The sequence below is a fragment of the Centruroides vittatus genome, unplaced genomic scaffold (genome assembly GCF_030686945.1).
Source record: "Centruroides vittatus isolate TY-2023 unplaced genomic scaffold, ASM3068694v2 contig_1033, whole genome shotgun sequence".
Lineage (NCBI taxonomy): Eukaryota > Metazoa > Arthropoda > Arachnida > Scorpiones > Buthidae > Centruroides > Centruroides vittatus.
In genome coordinates this window covers 1,024,141-1,040,590 of record NW_027120671.1, presented here as the reverse complement: position 1 = coordinate 1,040,590, position 16,450 = coordinate 1,024,141, and the positions used below count along the sequence as shown (strand labels likewise).

The window sequence follows — 16,450 nt, the reverse complement described above, 5'->3', positions numbered from 1 at the left end:
AGGATCATGCAAATAGCTGAGAACTTGGGCTACAGAAGAAACGTAATTAATGGTATTGTGAGGAAGTTTGAAAAGAGCGATGCGAGAACCTCTAAACAAAGGCCTAGTGGATATACTAAGTTTACATTCAACAAGAATGTACAGGGCATTATGAAGGAGATAGCGGACATTAAAAAATCAACATTGATCTTAAAACGAGCCCCGAACCTCTACAAAATTCTGAGAACTGATAAAGAGGAAATTAAGAAAGAGGATAAAGCTGGGGTCTATAGGATCCCTTATGAAAACCAGCAATTAGGTCTAAAACAGGAGTATATAGGGGTTACAACGAGAAACCTAGGTGTAAGAATCAAAGAGCATAAATATGATGTAAGGAAAAGTTCTAACGCAACTGTTCTGGCCCAGATGGCCCAGGCCGAAGGATCCGTCGTTGGATGGGAAGAAGCGGAAATCGTCAAGCAAATATATTCTCCAACTTTAGCAAGGATGGCGGAAAAAATAGAAATATATAAGAGTAGACTCGACAACAGATGCATTAACACCAGGGACGCTGAGGGATTACTGTCGGCTTGGAAGTTTGCTATTAAGAGACTTACAAATGGCTCATGACTTGCGATGTGTTTCATATTTGGAGGACTTTAATATTATATTATCTGTTAAATGATGTTAGCGTGTACTAATAACCTTGGTATTGTTTTATGTTTGTTAGTTTACATTTATGTATTTTTTGCGCTTTAATTCTAATTTTAATTAGTTGCTCCGTTGTCGGTTTTTTTGAATTTAAATATTTTGTGTTCCATTCTTTGGAATTATTTTTGTTTTTGTTCGTCAGTTCGAACCTGAGGATGATCTATGGAATAGATCGAAAACGTTAGTTTTCTTAATTAAAATTCCCTCAGCAACTTATAAGGTGGTGGTTATTGGAGTATATATCTGGATTTTTCACTTTTAAATTTTACCCATTTTTGAGGGTTTTTAAAATTCCAAATAGATTAGTTTTGGTGAGCTTTATTTCACAAAGGGTCACGTGTAGACCATTGGTTTCTTTGACTTTTTTGCTCCTATGGGCGTGGTCTACAGTCTGACAAGGTCCCGGCTGCCATGTTCAGAGCTGAATTTGTACCCATTTCTTCATCAGTATCACATTTTTGAGTCCATGAAACTGTTCAGTTTCTTGCATGTTGTTTTGTAGATGCTAATTTAACAAATTATGTGAGTTAAGGATTGTTTATTAAAGATGCATCCAGTTAATTTCTGGTTATTTTGAAATTAAGTTACTTGAATTATATTAATTCTCAATAACCAAATCACTACCATTGAAAAGATTCTACCTGTATCTATATATATAATCAAGACGAGTTGTTAATAATAATAATAATAATTATCAGCACAGAGCCCAAATGGTTAGGAGTTGAAAGTTGAAATTTAGTACACAGTTAGGGTACGTCATGAGAACGCACACTAAGAAGGGATTTTTCGAAATTCCTCCCCACGGGGGGAGAGGGACAGAATTAAAACTTAACACTTCCATTGTTGATGGAAGTGTTAAGTAACAATGGAAGTGTTACGTAACGATGGAATTGTTAAGAGAAAGAGACGTGCAAGACGCAGATGCAGTTTTTTTCGTTTTTGCTGGAAATCGAACATATTTTTAGACCCATCTAAAAATTTTCTAATTAGCCCGGAAACAGGGGGATCCAATTCTTGCATTCTGTGAAAACGGGTAAGGTTGACTATAAAGTAATAATCTTAATCTTCGCTAACATTACTTTTGCCCGAGCAATGCCGGGCCTACCTGCTAGTATAGTTTATAATTTTATTTTTAGACTAATAATAAAAATTTCTGATTTTATATAAATGTACATTAATGAAAATTTATAAAATTAGTGTATTAGCTGAGACAATATCAATGTCTAACCTTTAGGATTGTTTAAATAGTAAAACATTCCAAAAATACCCTAAAAATTGCATTGATCATGTAAATAAGACCAAAAACGTTAGAGATTAAAAGACCTTCGACAAAACTTAGGACTAAGTTATACAACTCAATAAATTTTTTTTCTAGCTGTTATAAAAAGTTTTTTAAAATAAAATCTCATATTTTTAATTATAATTATAATTAAATGGCAAAAAGCTTAATTCTGATGATAGAGATGAGTTTTATTAAAAATTTTAAATGTTAATAACATTTTCGTTAAGTCTGATCCCTCTTGAGATATAATAAATGACCCCTATCTATTTCCCCATTCCTTTGACCTTTGAGACAAAAGATTTCCATCCCTGCATAACAATAAAAATAAATAAATGAGCTAAAAAGATGTTAATGCAGAAAAAAACATTAGAACACGTTAATTTTTACCTCATCCCCATCCCAAGATATTTTTATTTAATATCTGTTTATTCTTTTCTTTTAGATATAATATTTTTTTTATACAATGACTCCTCTTAAACAGCTAACCAAGTTTATTTTAAACATAAAAATGTTGTATAATTATAGTATACAGCAGACATGGGCAAATGCGGCTCTTGCTGAAAGTGTTAATTTCTGTTTATTATTATTATTTTTACAATTTTATTTTTATAATTTTGTGAAAATATGTTTATTAAAAAAATTCAATATTTGTTTTATATTATATTTATATTGTATAATAAAATCGCGCGCTTTACCATACTATCCGCCACGACAGTACAGAACTGCAGCTCCCATGCATTTTGCAAAACCTACATTTCGGCTCCCACCAAACTCTTGCTTGCCCACCCCTGGTGTATAGCGATTATCATTTTAATATTATAAAGTACACTGATCAAAACATTATGTATGTCCTCTACAATTTGACATCATTTTGGGTTTATAGCAATTAGAAAGTATTCAATTAGATAAAAGGAATTTTAATAAAAATACAAAGTAATTAACTAAACTATGAAGTATTATAAGAAAGATGAATAAAATTACTTCTAAATGTTTTACTAGATCCAGATGACTATTTATAATCTTTATATATTTGATAAAAATGGTATGTGCATTTTTTATCGCGAATGGAACAGAAAAAGGCAGTTTGGTATGGCGAGAGACGAAGTAAGTGTTATTGATGCAGAATTTCAATTAAAATTAAAATTTTTCAATGATTACAATAACAACCAATTTTTGTTTATTTATAATATAGGAATTCAAATTGATGTATGGTATGATCTTTTCTATCAAGTCTTTTGTTGCTAAAATATCACCAAACGATTGGTAAATATTAAAAATAATTGTTTTGCATTATTCCTGATTTTGATTATCTGATCGGAAATATTAGACTTTTATATACAACAAAATACAACAATACAGTAATAATAGTTAACATTTTATTATACATATTAATTTTACAATATCTCGTTTTTCCTTTAGTAAAGATGGTTTCTTGAATTTTCGTACAAGCAAGTATAAATTAAACTTCTACGAAACACCTTCCGGATTGAAATTTGTATTGAACACCGACGTTGCCGCGGGAAATGTTCGAGAATTACTGCACGAGTTGTATCGTCAGGTAATCTTTGGTTTAAAAAAAAAAATGGATTATTCACTTTCACTTTTTTGTCTTAACATATTTGTAACTAAATTTTTTTTTCTGCAGATTTATGTTGAATACGTAATAAAAAATCCAGAATCGCAGTTTGGTCAACCCATTACGAGTGAATTATTCTGCGAACGTTTAGACGACTTCATAAAAAACTCTCCTATGTTTAGTACAAGGGTAATGTAATGATATGTAATCTTATAACATTTGTATATATATATAAATACAATTTTTGTAATTCCAAATTCATTCCATTCATAATCCTTACAAAGATAGCAATTGTAAATATTGTAAAAAAAAAATTTTTTCTTTTGCCAATTGTGAAACGTCATCTCTAAAATATTATATAATAAATACTGTTAATCCATATAAAAAGTTATTTTGGTAAATCTAAAGACAGTAAGACATTAACTAGAATTCTTTTTATTAACAAAAACCAGCCCAGTTATATTTTTGTTCAGCAATGTATATAAAAAGCTGCAGTATGTACTAAACATGCAATATATTTACATAAATTTTTTCACAATGCCATAATTTAACATTCAAAATTATTTAAATTTACAGAATTTTTTTTAGTTTGAATTGCAATATTAATTAATTAATACACAAATCTGTACAGAATGTTTGGATATTATTACTAATAGACTAGGATGCAGGCATGTCTGTTGCACCAGAAGACTTTGTCTTTGGTTTATTTATAAATATTTTAATAGCACCACTAAAATCTGCACTGGCGATTACGTAACAGCCGTCGGTCGTGCTACAGTGCTGTTCGTTTTGGTCCAACTGGCAAGAAATTAGATGCGGATGCGGAGCAAAGACGGCAGTCGTTACCACGGCATTGTGAGCTGAAATAAAAGTTTGCGTTAATAACGAAGTTTTGAATGCGGAAAAAATATTTCCGTTTACCTTTAATTCCTTCCCAGTAATCGTTACGATCTCTCCTGGCCGAGGAAAACTTCGAATAATCGTGATGAGTTTTCCAGATGTAAATAAATTGATTTTCGGAACCACTTATGACATATTTACCATCGTGACTGAAATAAATTTTGTTTTACATTATTGTATCGGGTTAATAAACGGCCGATAACTATAATTTATTCTTTAAATTACCTAAAACTTGCTCTAATTTGACTGCTAACATTGACGTAACCTTTATATTTACAAGACAGAGTGAGACCGCACAGGTCGTACAATCTGATACGAGAATCATTCGAAGTGACTAGAATCTAATAATAATAATAATAAATTAGCATATATTTAAAATTAGCAGTAATACTTTATAAAATTTCTCAGATTTTTTACCTTGTCTTCTCCTGGCATCGGCTCGATTCCACTAATTTTTCGACCCTGTGCATTTTTTCCTCTAGTGGAACGTACGTGGATTTGCGTGTAATATTTTAATTGCTGTAAAAAAAATTATTTTTATTAACAACAATTTTTAATACGAGATGAAGAGTTCGAGAAAATTAATAATTTTTTGTCTTACTTCGGTATAATAGAAAATACACCGTCCGTCATAAGAACCTATTACGGCAAATTTGCCATTTTGACAAAAACTGACCGTCGTAATAAGCTTTGTCTGCCCGTCGAGCTCGTTCCACAGAGCAACTTTCTTATCTGGTATATTCCACAGTCTCAATTTTCCATCCAAAGACCCACTTAAAAAATAACGATCGTCCTGTAATATATTTGTCGAAATATTTATTTAATGCATGTAATACATACAATACGTTAGTAATCATTTCGTGAAAAGTCAATGACTTAAATCAAGGGCTCTGATTGTTGTAAAAAATGTGCATTATGTCAACAAGTTTGATGTCATTAGATAATTTTTACAAGGAAAAATTCAAAATAATATCAAATTTACACTAAAATTACAGTAAAAATGTGTATTATACCAACCAACTGAACAGATCCAAGATTTACATATCTATGTGGATTATTTAACAATTGAATATTATTTAAGTGAGGCATTAAAGATTTAGGCCCAATTTTGGCTTGGTCAGACAATGATAACTCAATTCAGAGGAACCTCATAAGGCCATATACTGTATTGCAGATGCATAAGTACTGTACATACAATGTTGTACAAGAGTAGACCAAAACTGACCTGACTTTATAAAGTGAGTAATCAATCACACTATATTAGATATTATCCTGTATTAACAAAATTTTACTTGATGTTTCATATAAACATATTTAGGAAGTATGTCAGCTATTTCTTGCAGACAATAATCATTGAAAGAAAAAGTTTTATTATATTTATGACCATATAATGTATGTACAAAGTCATTATTGCAGATACAAAATATAAGAGCATTTATATCTTAAGTCCATCCTTACATGAGCTGTTCACAGGCCAAATCGATTAACTCCATTTGTAAATCCTTAATATGATCGTTATTTTCAAATTTTTCATGTAACTAGTTTTATATATTATATTAAAGGTATGCTTTAACATGACGATATATAAAAATACATTCTGCAATGTTTATTTAAATTTAAAGTTTAAAGGGAATTTTTATACTTTTTGTTTTGTGGAGTTAATCAATTTGGCAGGTTAGCAGTTCATATAAGGGCAAGAAAACAGACCTTTATTGATACAACCAGTTGCAGTTACCACAGTGTTTTCCCACTTTGAAAAGTCTTACTTTTCTATGTCATTCATCTTTTATACAGCATGTGTTAGAATTCTGTATAGATTCTTTATGAAGTTAACATCAGGGTGCCTACTTGGCCAGGGCAAGTCAGACTCCATTCCAATCATAAGTGGATGGCAGAATTGTCTTGCTGGAAAGTCCATACATCATCTCTGATTGGATCTATCTGACAGCAGATGATTTCCTAGATCCTGATTCATGGTGGATTTGCAATGACTACTAATAAAATCTAGCATGAAGTTGCATTCATATCTGAGGTCCTGTGGTAAATGCCTCAATCCTGCCTACATTTTGGTGCAGCACACCATCCCCATAACTGGTGTAATAGTCTCGGGTGTCATCTCTAGCAGTGACCCAAAGGACTATGACAGCCCAGTAGTATGTTAGTGGCATCATACAGCCATGTGTTACCTCTCATGGCAGGGCTCTCGAGAGCCATTTTCCAACAGGACAATGCTCAATCACACAGCAAGAGTATCACAGAACTGCTTCTGCCACTGATCAACACGTCTGGAATCTCCTCCCCTGGAACAGCAAGTTCCAGGGGAGCCAAACTTGTAGGACAGCCTAGGAGTTTTGTGCTTAACTAAACGTCCACTTGCAGCAACTGTGGACTGAGATGCTGCAGGACACCATATGGCACCTGTATGTCTCCATGCCCACCCATATCACATTGTGTATTGATGCTAGAGTTGGCCCAATAGCATACTAGAACCTATTTTCATTTGTAGTTTTTCCTGCAATAAATGATCTTTCTGCTTTAATTTTGTAATCACTTACTCATATCACTGTTACAATCACACATGTACAATTTTATTCGATTCTGACAATGCCTCCTTGATATGCTAATTTTTATGGCAATGAATGTATGTCAGTTTGACAAGAGCTCTGTGAAATGGCCACATCTTTCTGGTAGGATGTTGATTTAATTCATCCTGTCCATTTTGTCTGGCCATAGGTTGTAAGATTTATGCCAAAAGTTAAAAGTTTAACTGACTTTCAGCAAGCTCAGATTTCTGTGAGCAGTTTGAAGTTGCTCAAATTCAGGTGTTTTCCTCTTGGCATCTTTTGTTTACTGTCATAGGTCGAATTCCACATATGGTACTAATTCCAGTCATTTTTGCTTTCAGTACTAAATATATTAAGTATGGTTTGCTCATATTATATTGGTGTAATTTTATATTTTGTTCAGTGTGCAGTGGCTTTACAGTAACATAAGTTATGTTATTCATATCAATATAGAAGGCAAAAAGGGATGTTAACCCAAAATCATATCAGGAGGAACAATGGATAAGGGATGATGTGTGGGAGTGGCATGTAACACTGAGATGTGTCACCTTTACAAAATTAACCCATTTATTTAAAATACATAATGCTTACACTAATCCCATTGAGAACTTCTTCTCAAAGACCATACATTCAAGGAGAAAAGTTCAATCTATAATTAACTGACCTCAGCAATTCAATGGCTTCTGGTATCTAACTCTGGTTGCAGGACATGTGGTGACTGATTGGAAATCAGGTGTAGGTACAGTGGCAGAACAAAGATGAAGTTTGAGGAAGATGGATGTGGAAACAAATAAGACATAATGTACTGTACAAATTCATTTGTCCTCTGCAAGCTCAGGAGAATTAACTCTCTTTATATACCTGAATTTCAAGGACAGATGATTTTATCCCTGATTTAATTAATTTGATTGGTCCCTTCAATCTCCTCTCTCTTCTCAATTGGTCCATGCTTTCTATCCAGATGAAATTGAATGACCAGACTGGGTGTGAGAAAGGTCAATCTCCATTATTCAGCCCGGCATCAAGAATTTAAATGACTACAATGGTTAAAAGGAAATAAAGGATTTTTTCCCATTCTGTTGAGATTTGGTCATCATTTTTACAAGTGTCAGAGTCAAGGCTTAATTTTCCCAATTGACATCCACTAAAATTCCAACCCATTAGTTTGTATCAACCAGGGTCCTCGCAGGGTTGACCGTACATTGTTTAATTCACACACCTTCGTGGTGGATTTATTTTATAAATATTTTAGTAATGAAAAAAAAGTGTGTAAGTGTATTTGGTGAGGGATTCGGACCTTATCTGGGACTTCATATCTACTAATAAGAATCTATTCAAAATGTGACTTACTCTTGGATGAAATGCTATGGCGGTGACAAAATCTATGTGCTGAAAACAGCAAAGGCACTCTCTTCTCGAAATATGCCACAGTCTCACTGTCTTATCCATCGATGAAGATAAAATGAAATAATTCTAAATATAAAAATTACTTTTGGTTAATTGTTTCATTATAATAAAACAAAATTGTAATTATTTACTTATTTTAACCACTAAAGTACTTCAAGAGAAGATTAAACTACAGTTTTAAAACACTAATTAAATAAAACTTTGTTGTTTATCAAAAGTATACATCTTACATCAATCTAATTTTAGGAAAGCATAAAACAATAAACTTTTTGTATGTTTTAATATAACTTACATGTTAGAAAATGAGTTAAAGATTGACTTATATTGAGAGGGTTGCATTCTAACATTTTAAATTTTATATAGTATGAGCAAAATGTTGTCATTTTTAAATACATTCAAACCTCAGGTTTCCAACACCTTGCTTTTTGAATAATTCTGTTTACAAACAAAATGTTTGAACTCATTTTTGACCCAGTTACTGAACAAGCTATTTGGCAGCAGTCTAACCAATCAACAACACCACTACTGATGCCAAGACTGTCTTACGTCAGAATACAAATTGTCGACGATGTTGCTATTTAAATTACATTTCAACACACATGCAGAAAAGATATTATTTCCAGTTTTTGGTTTGAAATTTAAATCAAATTAATTAATGAAAACAATGTTAACTGACATTCAAGAATTCATGTTTAAATGTGCTTAAGTTAAATTATTGTTTAAATTAAAATTTTTTAAATGATACATTTAATTGCAAAGGTTTTTCCTTCATTCTTTCGTATTCATTTTTCAATGAGTACAGTTCTAGGTGTTCGTTTATATTTTTGAGTATTAAAATTTGAAACACAAATGTGAGATGATTGAATGTATGTGTACACATAACAGGAAATGTACACATTGAAGCATTTCTGAAGATATCTTAATTTTATCAGTGTTATTACATTCTCAAGATAATTAATCCAATATAAATGATACAATTTGGTTTTGTTTATATTCTGATCTCAAAAGACCAATAAATTCTGCAATGTCCCTGTAAAGTTTATAACCTATATTTTAAAAAGAAGGTTTCTTTATAATAAAATGATAAATCTCAGCACAAGCTGATATATAATTAATAAAAATCATCAACGCAAGTAGTTAGATAAAACTTATATAATCATCTATTAGATAATATGAGTAGTTGTATTAATGCAAGAGATTTCAAAGTTTTTCCATTTGCCTGGTAAAAGATATACAGTCTAACTCGTTTATAACGTCATCCGTGGGACCTGCAATTTTTTGACATTATAACTGAATGTCGTTATCTGCGAAGTTATTATTATCATATGTATAAAAATGCAAACTACATGTTTAAATCAACTTTATTTACATTATTATGTCTAAGTTTACATTAACGTAGTTAAAAATTTCAAAAATTACCTTTTATAAGAAATTTCTATTTGTCATAAGTTTCAATAATGGCGGAACTTCCAGTTTTGAGAATAATGTCGAATCAAAAGGCAACAAAAAATTAAACTAATGTATGCCAATTAAAAATAATTCAATTATTTCTTTATAAACTATTTAATGTAATGTGTTATATTAAAAATAATAGAATATTTAACAATTTAGCATAAAGTAATTTAAAATGAGTACATAATAACTGATCGTCATTAAAAGTGTAGCAAACCTCACCCCACCGAAGTTGGGTGGTGAGAGTACCACCCACAGTCGTTCTAGGAAGTGGACTCTGACCCTAGGACTAAACACGTAGTATTTTCTTTGTGAAAGAAAATCTGTAATCTAATTTTGTAAATTTGGGAGCGCTTCAAATATGACGTTAAAACAGGGTTTTATGTCGTTACGAGCGGGTTTTTAAGCATTATCTAGTATAGTAAAGTCGTGGGACCGATAAAAATTTGACGTTACATTAGGGTTTTCGTTACATCCGATGACGTTATAACCAAATTAGACTGTATATAGGTATAATAAATGGAAATATGAAGTAAAACTTTGTACTTATTTGCATCATATGTATTGTTAATTCCATGATTTTTCTATACTTAAAATGTTTTATATACATTAAAAATTCTTAAAAATAAAAATAAGAATATTTAATTCTCTAGATCAGTATTTATTTAAATATAGTGTATTAAAATTTTTGAAAATCTTTTCATGTATCCTGAGGATGATCTAAAGTCAAAAGTGATTACTTGAGATTAAAACATTTTTGCTAATTTCAAAAGGTGATGTGTCTATTGTAAGATAAAGAAAAATCCTTAACTGGTTGTTATATATTTAATAAAATTGATTTATAAAATTACAAAATATTAAAACTGTTCTTTGAATGTATAACCAACACTTACTTTAGACCATGATATATCTAAGAGATCTGCCGTATGTCCTTCGTAGGTACAGAATGGTTTTGGCATAAAAGGGCCTTTCATGTCTTCGGATGCTTCTGCATTTTCCTAATTGATATAGGTTATTAATAAATCATTTTGATACAATGGATTCATTGGTTAAAAAAAAAAGAAAAATAGTATTAATACTTAGAATTTCAAAGTTTCTTTAGATTACTTACGCTTTTAGCATGGTCATCGTTTTGTTGCATACCAATGTTTTCTTGTGATGGGGTCGGAGAAACTTTACCTGAAAAACACTTAAATTTAATCATCTATAATTATTAATAAAAACTTATTACAATAAAAATTGAAAAAAAACTTTTCTACGCTACAAAATATATTTTATTAAAATTTTAAATTTAAGATATAAATTATACTTTTTTTCAGCAACTGAATACAGTAGAATCCATTTATTGTAATCATGATTATCATCATCAGTTGTTGACAAGACTATGCTGCCTTCATGCTGCCTGCTGTGTTACCAGCTTACAGGTATGAAGGAAAACATGTCAGGAGATGCAATTTGGCACAGAGTATTAGGTGCCCAAATCATGCGCGCATAAAAAAAAACAGACTTGTAGGTAGTCAGGGTACCGAGAACAGAGTCAAATAAAATACAAAATGGCAACACTTTTTACAAATAGGCAGTAGTGCAAGATTTGTGCATTCGTTGGGAAGTTGGAAATATGAATATTGTGAAATTGAATTTTGTCAAACACGTGCATTGGGAAGTTCAAAAAGTGAATGTTGCTAAATCGAATTTTGACAAACAAATCTTTGAAAAAACCTATTTACCTGTCCCATGTTATTCCCCACATATCTCTGGTCACCACGTGCCAACCTTGACCGATTGACCTGAGATATCACGTTTGAGAATTGGAACGTTTTAGAAAGTAGATGGCGCTAGTCGTTTTAATATTATATTAAAACTAACTTCCGAAATATAATTTGTTTTCTTTTTATATTTATTAATATTGTTTGTGCAAAATAAAAAAAAATACAGTCAAACCTGTTTTTATGCTGTGGATAGGGACCGCATAAAAAAAGTCTCACATAGAAAATAACTTGTTTTAAATCGTAGTCTTAGTCTCTAAGGAAATTACCTTCCTCTTCGCTTTGTTTTTGCCCTTATTCATTTTCAGGGATTATGTCTAAACATAAAATAAAAATCCTAAAATTTTATATCTAAATAGAAAAAATAATACAGTACCATTTACCTTCAATTTACGCTTTGAAATGAATCTTATCTTAATGGTCCAGGAATGTGAAAGCACTTTGAAGGTTTAATTAACGTAATTAAAACAGACGTAGAATTTATTGACAACAGATGTCAGCACTTGACTGCATCGTCTTGTCTATCGTCTGTTTTACATATTTTTGTCCAGGTGGTGTTTTGTTGACTTAAAAAATAAATTATTTCATTTTTTGCATATTCATGCAATAATATTACTATAATAAGTTTATTTAGCTATAATTAGTCAACGTGAGACATGACAAAACGCATAAGACTAGTCGCCAACTATACTGCACAAATAAAATAATCGCACAAAAAAAGACCGCACAAATAAAAAATCGCATTAAAAAAATCACACAAAAAAGACCGCATAGAAACAGGTTTGACTGTAATTTCTGATGATACGGTAGCCACAATTATTTTGTTCACAAACAGGAAATTTTCATTAGGCATTGACAAAAATTCAACCCAGGGCAACACACAACGGAGAGAAATTTCAACATTGGATAGGTTAATTTCCCGGAAAATGCATCATGGTTGACCTCGTGGTCATGGCTGGTGAAGTTTGAACAATTGTGCTCAAAACCAGCAATCTTCTTCCTCTTCTTTTCTATCTGGTTCATATGGAGACTTTGGCCATGATTCAGCCTTCTCTCTGAAGAGCGCTGCCTGGTGTTTAGGCAAAGCGGCCAGTATGTTGTATATAGCGTTCTAAGGCTTCCAAAAGTTTGCGAGGGTAAAGTTTGGAGTTTGGCAATAAATTGGGGTCAAAGATTGGACTAAGGTTAGGTCTAGTGACAAGGTGCAGTCCAAGACCTGCCTGGCTTCTGCGTACTGCAGACAATTAAGCCAATAGTGGGTAGTCATTTTCAAAGTGCCACAATGCAGGCAGTCAGGTGAGGATTGCTGGCACCGGGAGAGGAGGAAAGCGTTCAACGGGGCCATTTCAGTTCTTAGACAGGCCAGAAGAGTCTCAGCTTATCAGGTCAAGGCATGTTTGTACAGCAAGGGGTCGAATGGGTGGAGGTGATCTCGTTCTTTATACCTGTGGACTATTATCCAAGAGTCCGTGAGTGTTCAAATTGTCATTTCTCGCATTATGCAGAGAAGGTCGCTTGACGTGAGGGACCTCCGCCATGTGCCGGTCAGGTGCGTGTGGCTTGCTGCCTTGTCAGCCTCTTCATTGATGGTGATGTTGGCATGGCCTGGAGTCCACACAAGTACTAAAGGTGCTGGAAAGGTGCTTATAGAGATGGCAAGGTCAATTATGACCACCAGAGAGGAAAATACCAGCGATACCAAAGAAGATTGGAGAATGAGAACAAGACCTGCCTTGAGCATCAAAGTGATCCCACTTAGTAGTGAGTCTCCAAGACATAGTCTTGTCCCAAATATGGCTTTGCCATTTTACTTGTTTAATATTATCAAAATTAGCAGTCTCAAAACATAAGTTAAAATACACTTATTAAACTTCATTCATTGTAATCAGAATCATTTCATTATTTTAAAATAAATAGGTATTTTTAAGCTCTCTGCCTTAACATATACAGTAGAGCAGAGGTGGCCAACTTTTGTGCACATAAGATCTACATTTTATCGTAAAAATGTGTCGCGATTGACTTGTTGTCATAGGCATAGTCTAAGTGGGAGGGGGAGTGTGAAATACATACTATGTTTATACACTGTGTTTCAGTACGAAGTGCACTCACTGCTTATGAGTCGAGTCATAACTGCATGCATACAGTTGAGTTCGGTTACAAATATAATACATTAAGTCAAGACATCGCTAGCGATCGACCAAAATTGGCTTGGCGATCAACCGGTCGATCGCAATCGACTTGTTGGCCACCCCTGCAGTAGAGCATTGATTATCCAACTCAATTGGGGACTGTGGTTGGTTGGATAACTGAAAAAACGGATAACCAAAAAGTATGAAAAAATACATTATTAGTATAGTATATTACTCGTAGTATATTAGTATATCCCATGTAATTAGAATATAATATTAGTATATTGCTGTTAACCTACTTCGCGTTGAATTTTCATTGATGTTAAGCCTAACAAAATTTTTTTTAAAATAATAATTGTCGCTATTGTATCGTTAAAAATTACCATATTTTACAGACTATAAAACGCTACGGACTATAAGACGCACCTGAATTTTGGAAGCAATTTTTTGAAGAAAAAAGTGCGTCTTATAGTCCGTAAAATACGGTATTTCTTTATTTTGCACAAAATAAATACAGTACTGTACTGTATATTGAAAAATACAGTATAAAACAAAAAAAAATATTCGGGTTACATGTTTTACATAAAGTAGGCTGATACATTAAAATACAAGTCCAAAATTTTCTTTTGCTTCACAGCTGACCTTCATTTTTTGCTGCTAAATCTCACACACGTTTTAAAAACAGCAATTGGATAGCGTCGTTAAATAAAATTAAGCTTTGTTTAAATACTGGCCTCCCTTTTATGGTCGAGCCTGTGTTGCCAGCTAAAACACGCAAAAATTTAACAAAAATAATATTAAAGTAGCCAAGACATAGCCAAATATTGTAGCGCCACATCACTAGCGGACATTTGAATTTGCCGACTAGAACGCAGTCAGTTAACCGATGTGACGGTTGATTGGGGGTCGGATAATCGATGCTGTACTGTAGTTAATTATATCCATCTGTATCCTTCCTCCAACACTTTTTGATTTAAAAAAAATTTTATTACATGTAATTGTATAGTGCTGTATGATTGACTAAGGCACCATTGTTTGATGAACACACGAAATAAAACTTAGTGAAAACGGGAAATGGAAAATTAAACTTGAGAGAGTAGGCTGCCAAGGGGTATGCAACTCAAAAAAGTTAGAGACCACTAATCTAATACATTTTTTTGTCATTAAAAAAAAGTCTTATTTATGGATCAAATTTCATTGTTTTAGTTTTTAAGTTATTTTAATTATACTAAATAATTTTAAATGGATAAATATGTAATGATATTTAATAAATTATTAAAAATACAAATAAAATGCATATTTAATGATTTTTAAGTCGTTAAAAATTTTATTACCGTCCGCATTGTATCTTTGTCTCATATCGTCAAAGTAAGAATAAGAATCACGCAAAACCCAAATTCTCAGAATGTGATCTTGACCAGCAGAAGCCTATTTAATGATCAATTAGTGATTCTTTAAATACATTAACAAATTATTTTAAACTGAAGACTAACATTAAAAAGTTTTTTTAATCTTAAGAAAAGACTGTAACTTACTAGCAGTCTCCCACAAGATGAAAATTTCATGGTCCATATAGCTCCCTGAATATGAAAACATTATAAATTCAATATCGAATAATTTTATTTCAAAAAGTAAATTTACCAAGTTACAAGATAAATGTTATATTACCGAATGTTCTCCAGTTAATTCTTGTAAAACTTTAATTCCTTCAAATTCATACGGTCCTTTGTGACTTCCGGAAGCCTTTATTTTTACGGATGGTCGTGCGTCGGGTGACATAGTCTCTTCTTCGCTAGTGTCGATGTCTTCGCTGTGCCGCGAATGCTTCACTGTAGGAAAATATTTAACCACGTAATTAAAAATTATGTTATAAAATCTATTTATTTATTTAAAAATGGAACAAATTATATTAAAATTATTAACATATTTTATACATTTACCTTCATCAGCAACATCTTTCAGTTTATTTACTGTTTTTTCAACTGTTTTCTCTATTTTTTTCCTTATCCATTTGCTAAAAAGCAATAAATATACTTTAATAAGTATATAAAATTACTAAACAATTTTTCATTTTGCTTGTCAGTTTTTATAATTAAAAACTAAAACAAAAATATGCAAAATATATTACAAGTCAAATTCCACTTAAAACAAAATTTAAAATTTTTTGAAATGCTAGATAATAACAAGCTCTATAAGCAACATAAATAAATTTAACAATAATAAATTTTTATAAATGTAAATAACCATTTAAAGGATATGTATGCACCTACAGAATGACCAAAATTATAATTAGTTTTCTCTGATGCTATTGCTATAATGAAAATTATGCATAAGAAAACTTTCAAGTTTCATAAATTTATAAAGAATGTAACAACAGAAAAGATTTAATAATAATAATAAAAAAATATCACAAAATAAAGTGTTTTCAAATTGTATAAATCCTGATCCTATTTTCTGAACTAGTAGAAATAAAACTGTTCTTTTCTCTGAAAGTCAAATTTTATTAGCATAACAGGAACGTTCTCAGCTTAGATATACAAGTGGCCAAACATGAATATCCATCATAAACTTGTTATAAATTAAACAGTATCTAAACTGCTTGATTTATAATGAAACATTCTTGCTTATTCATTACAATAATCACACTGTGATTGCAAACTTTTGATATATTTTGATACAGTTAT

At 31.7% G+C, this 16,450-nt stretch overlaps 2 protein-coding genes across 4 annotated transcripts in view; one reads left to right on the top strand and one right to left on the bottom strand.

Moving 5' to 3' along the window:
- Nucleotides 1–2,935: 2,935 nt before the first annotated feature.
- Nucleotides 2,936–3,805, top strand: Bet5 (blocked early in transport 5). Its single transcript, XM_067262639.1, has 4 exons — nt 2,936–3,076; nt 3,165–3,235; nt 3,392–3,530; nt 3,618–3,805. The coding sequence occupies exons 1-4, from the start codon at nt 2,978–2,980 to the stop codon at nt 3,744–3,746; spliced, it is 438 nt and encodes a 145-aa protein (XP_067118740.1). The 5' UTR covers nt 2,936–2,977; the 3' UTR covers nt 3,747–3,805.
- Nucleotides 3,335–16,450, bottom strand: part of LOC136968498 (WD repeat-containing protein 44) — a 94,809-nt gene continuing 81,693 nt past the window's right edge. For all 3 annotated transcript variants that reach the window (XM_067262487.1, XM_067262491.1, XM_067262480.1), the window contains 12 exons: nt 15,707–15,780; nt 15,435–15,595; nt 15,302–15,346; nt 15,101–15,194; nt 10,983–11,050; nt 10,765–10,869; nt 8,363–8,485; nt 5,050–5,241; nt 4,866–4,967; nt 4,674–4,789; nt 4,470–4,597; nt 3,335–4,408 (listed from right to left, as the gene is read on the bottom strand). In XM_067262487.1, the coding sequence (XP_067118588.1) occupies nt 4,206–4,408; nt 4,470–4,597; nt 4,674–4,789; nt 4,866–4,967; nt 5,050–5,241; nt 8,363–8,485; nt 10,765–10,869; nt 10,983–11,050; nt 15,101–15,194; nt 15,302–15,346; nt 15,435–15,595; nt 15,707–15,780 (1,411 nt within the window). In that variant the 3' untranslated portion in view covers nt 3,335–4,205. The remainder of the gene's footprint in view (nt 4,409–4,469; nt 4,598–4,673; nt 4,790–4,865; nt 4,968–5,049; nt 5,242–8,362; nt 8,486–10,764; nt 10,870–10,982; nt 11,051–15,100; nt 15,195–15,301; nt 15,347–15,434; nt 15,596–15,706; nt 15,781–16,450) is intronic.

Coding starts and splice junctions, on each gene's coding strand:
- Bet5 (XM_067262639.1), top strand. CDS start 2,978: ATGACTATTTATAATCTTTATATATTTGATAAAAATGGTATGTGCATT. Junction 3,077..3,164: donor TTGGTATGGCGAGAGACGAA/GTAAGTGTTATT, acceptor TTTATAATATAG/GAATTCAAATTGATGTATGG. Junction 3,531..3,617: donor TGCACGAGTTGTATCGTCAG/GTAATCTTTGGT, acceptor TTTTTTCTGCAG/ATTTATGTTGAATACGTAAT.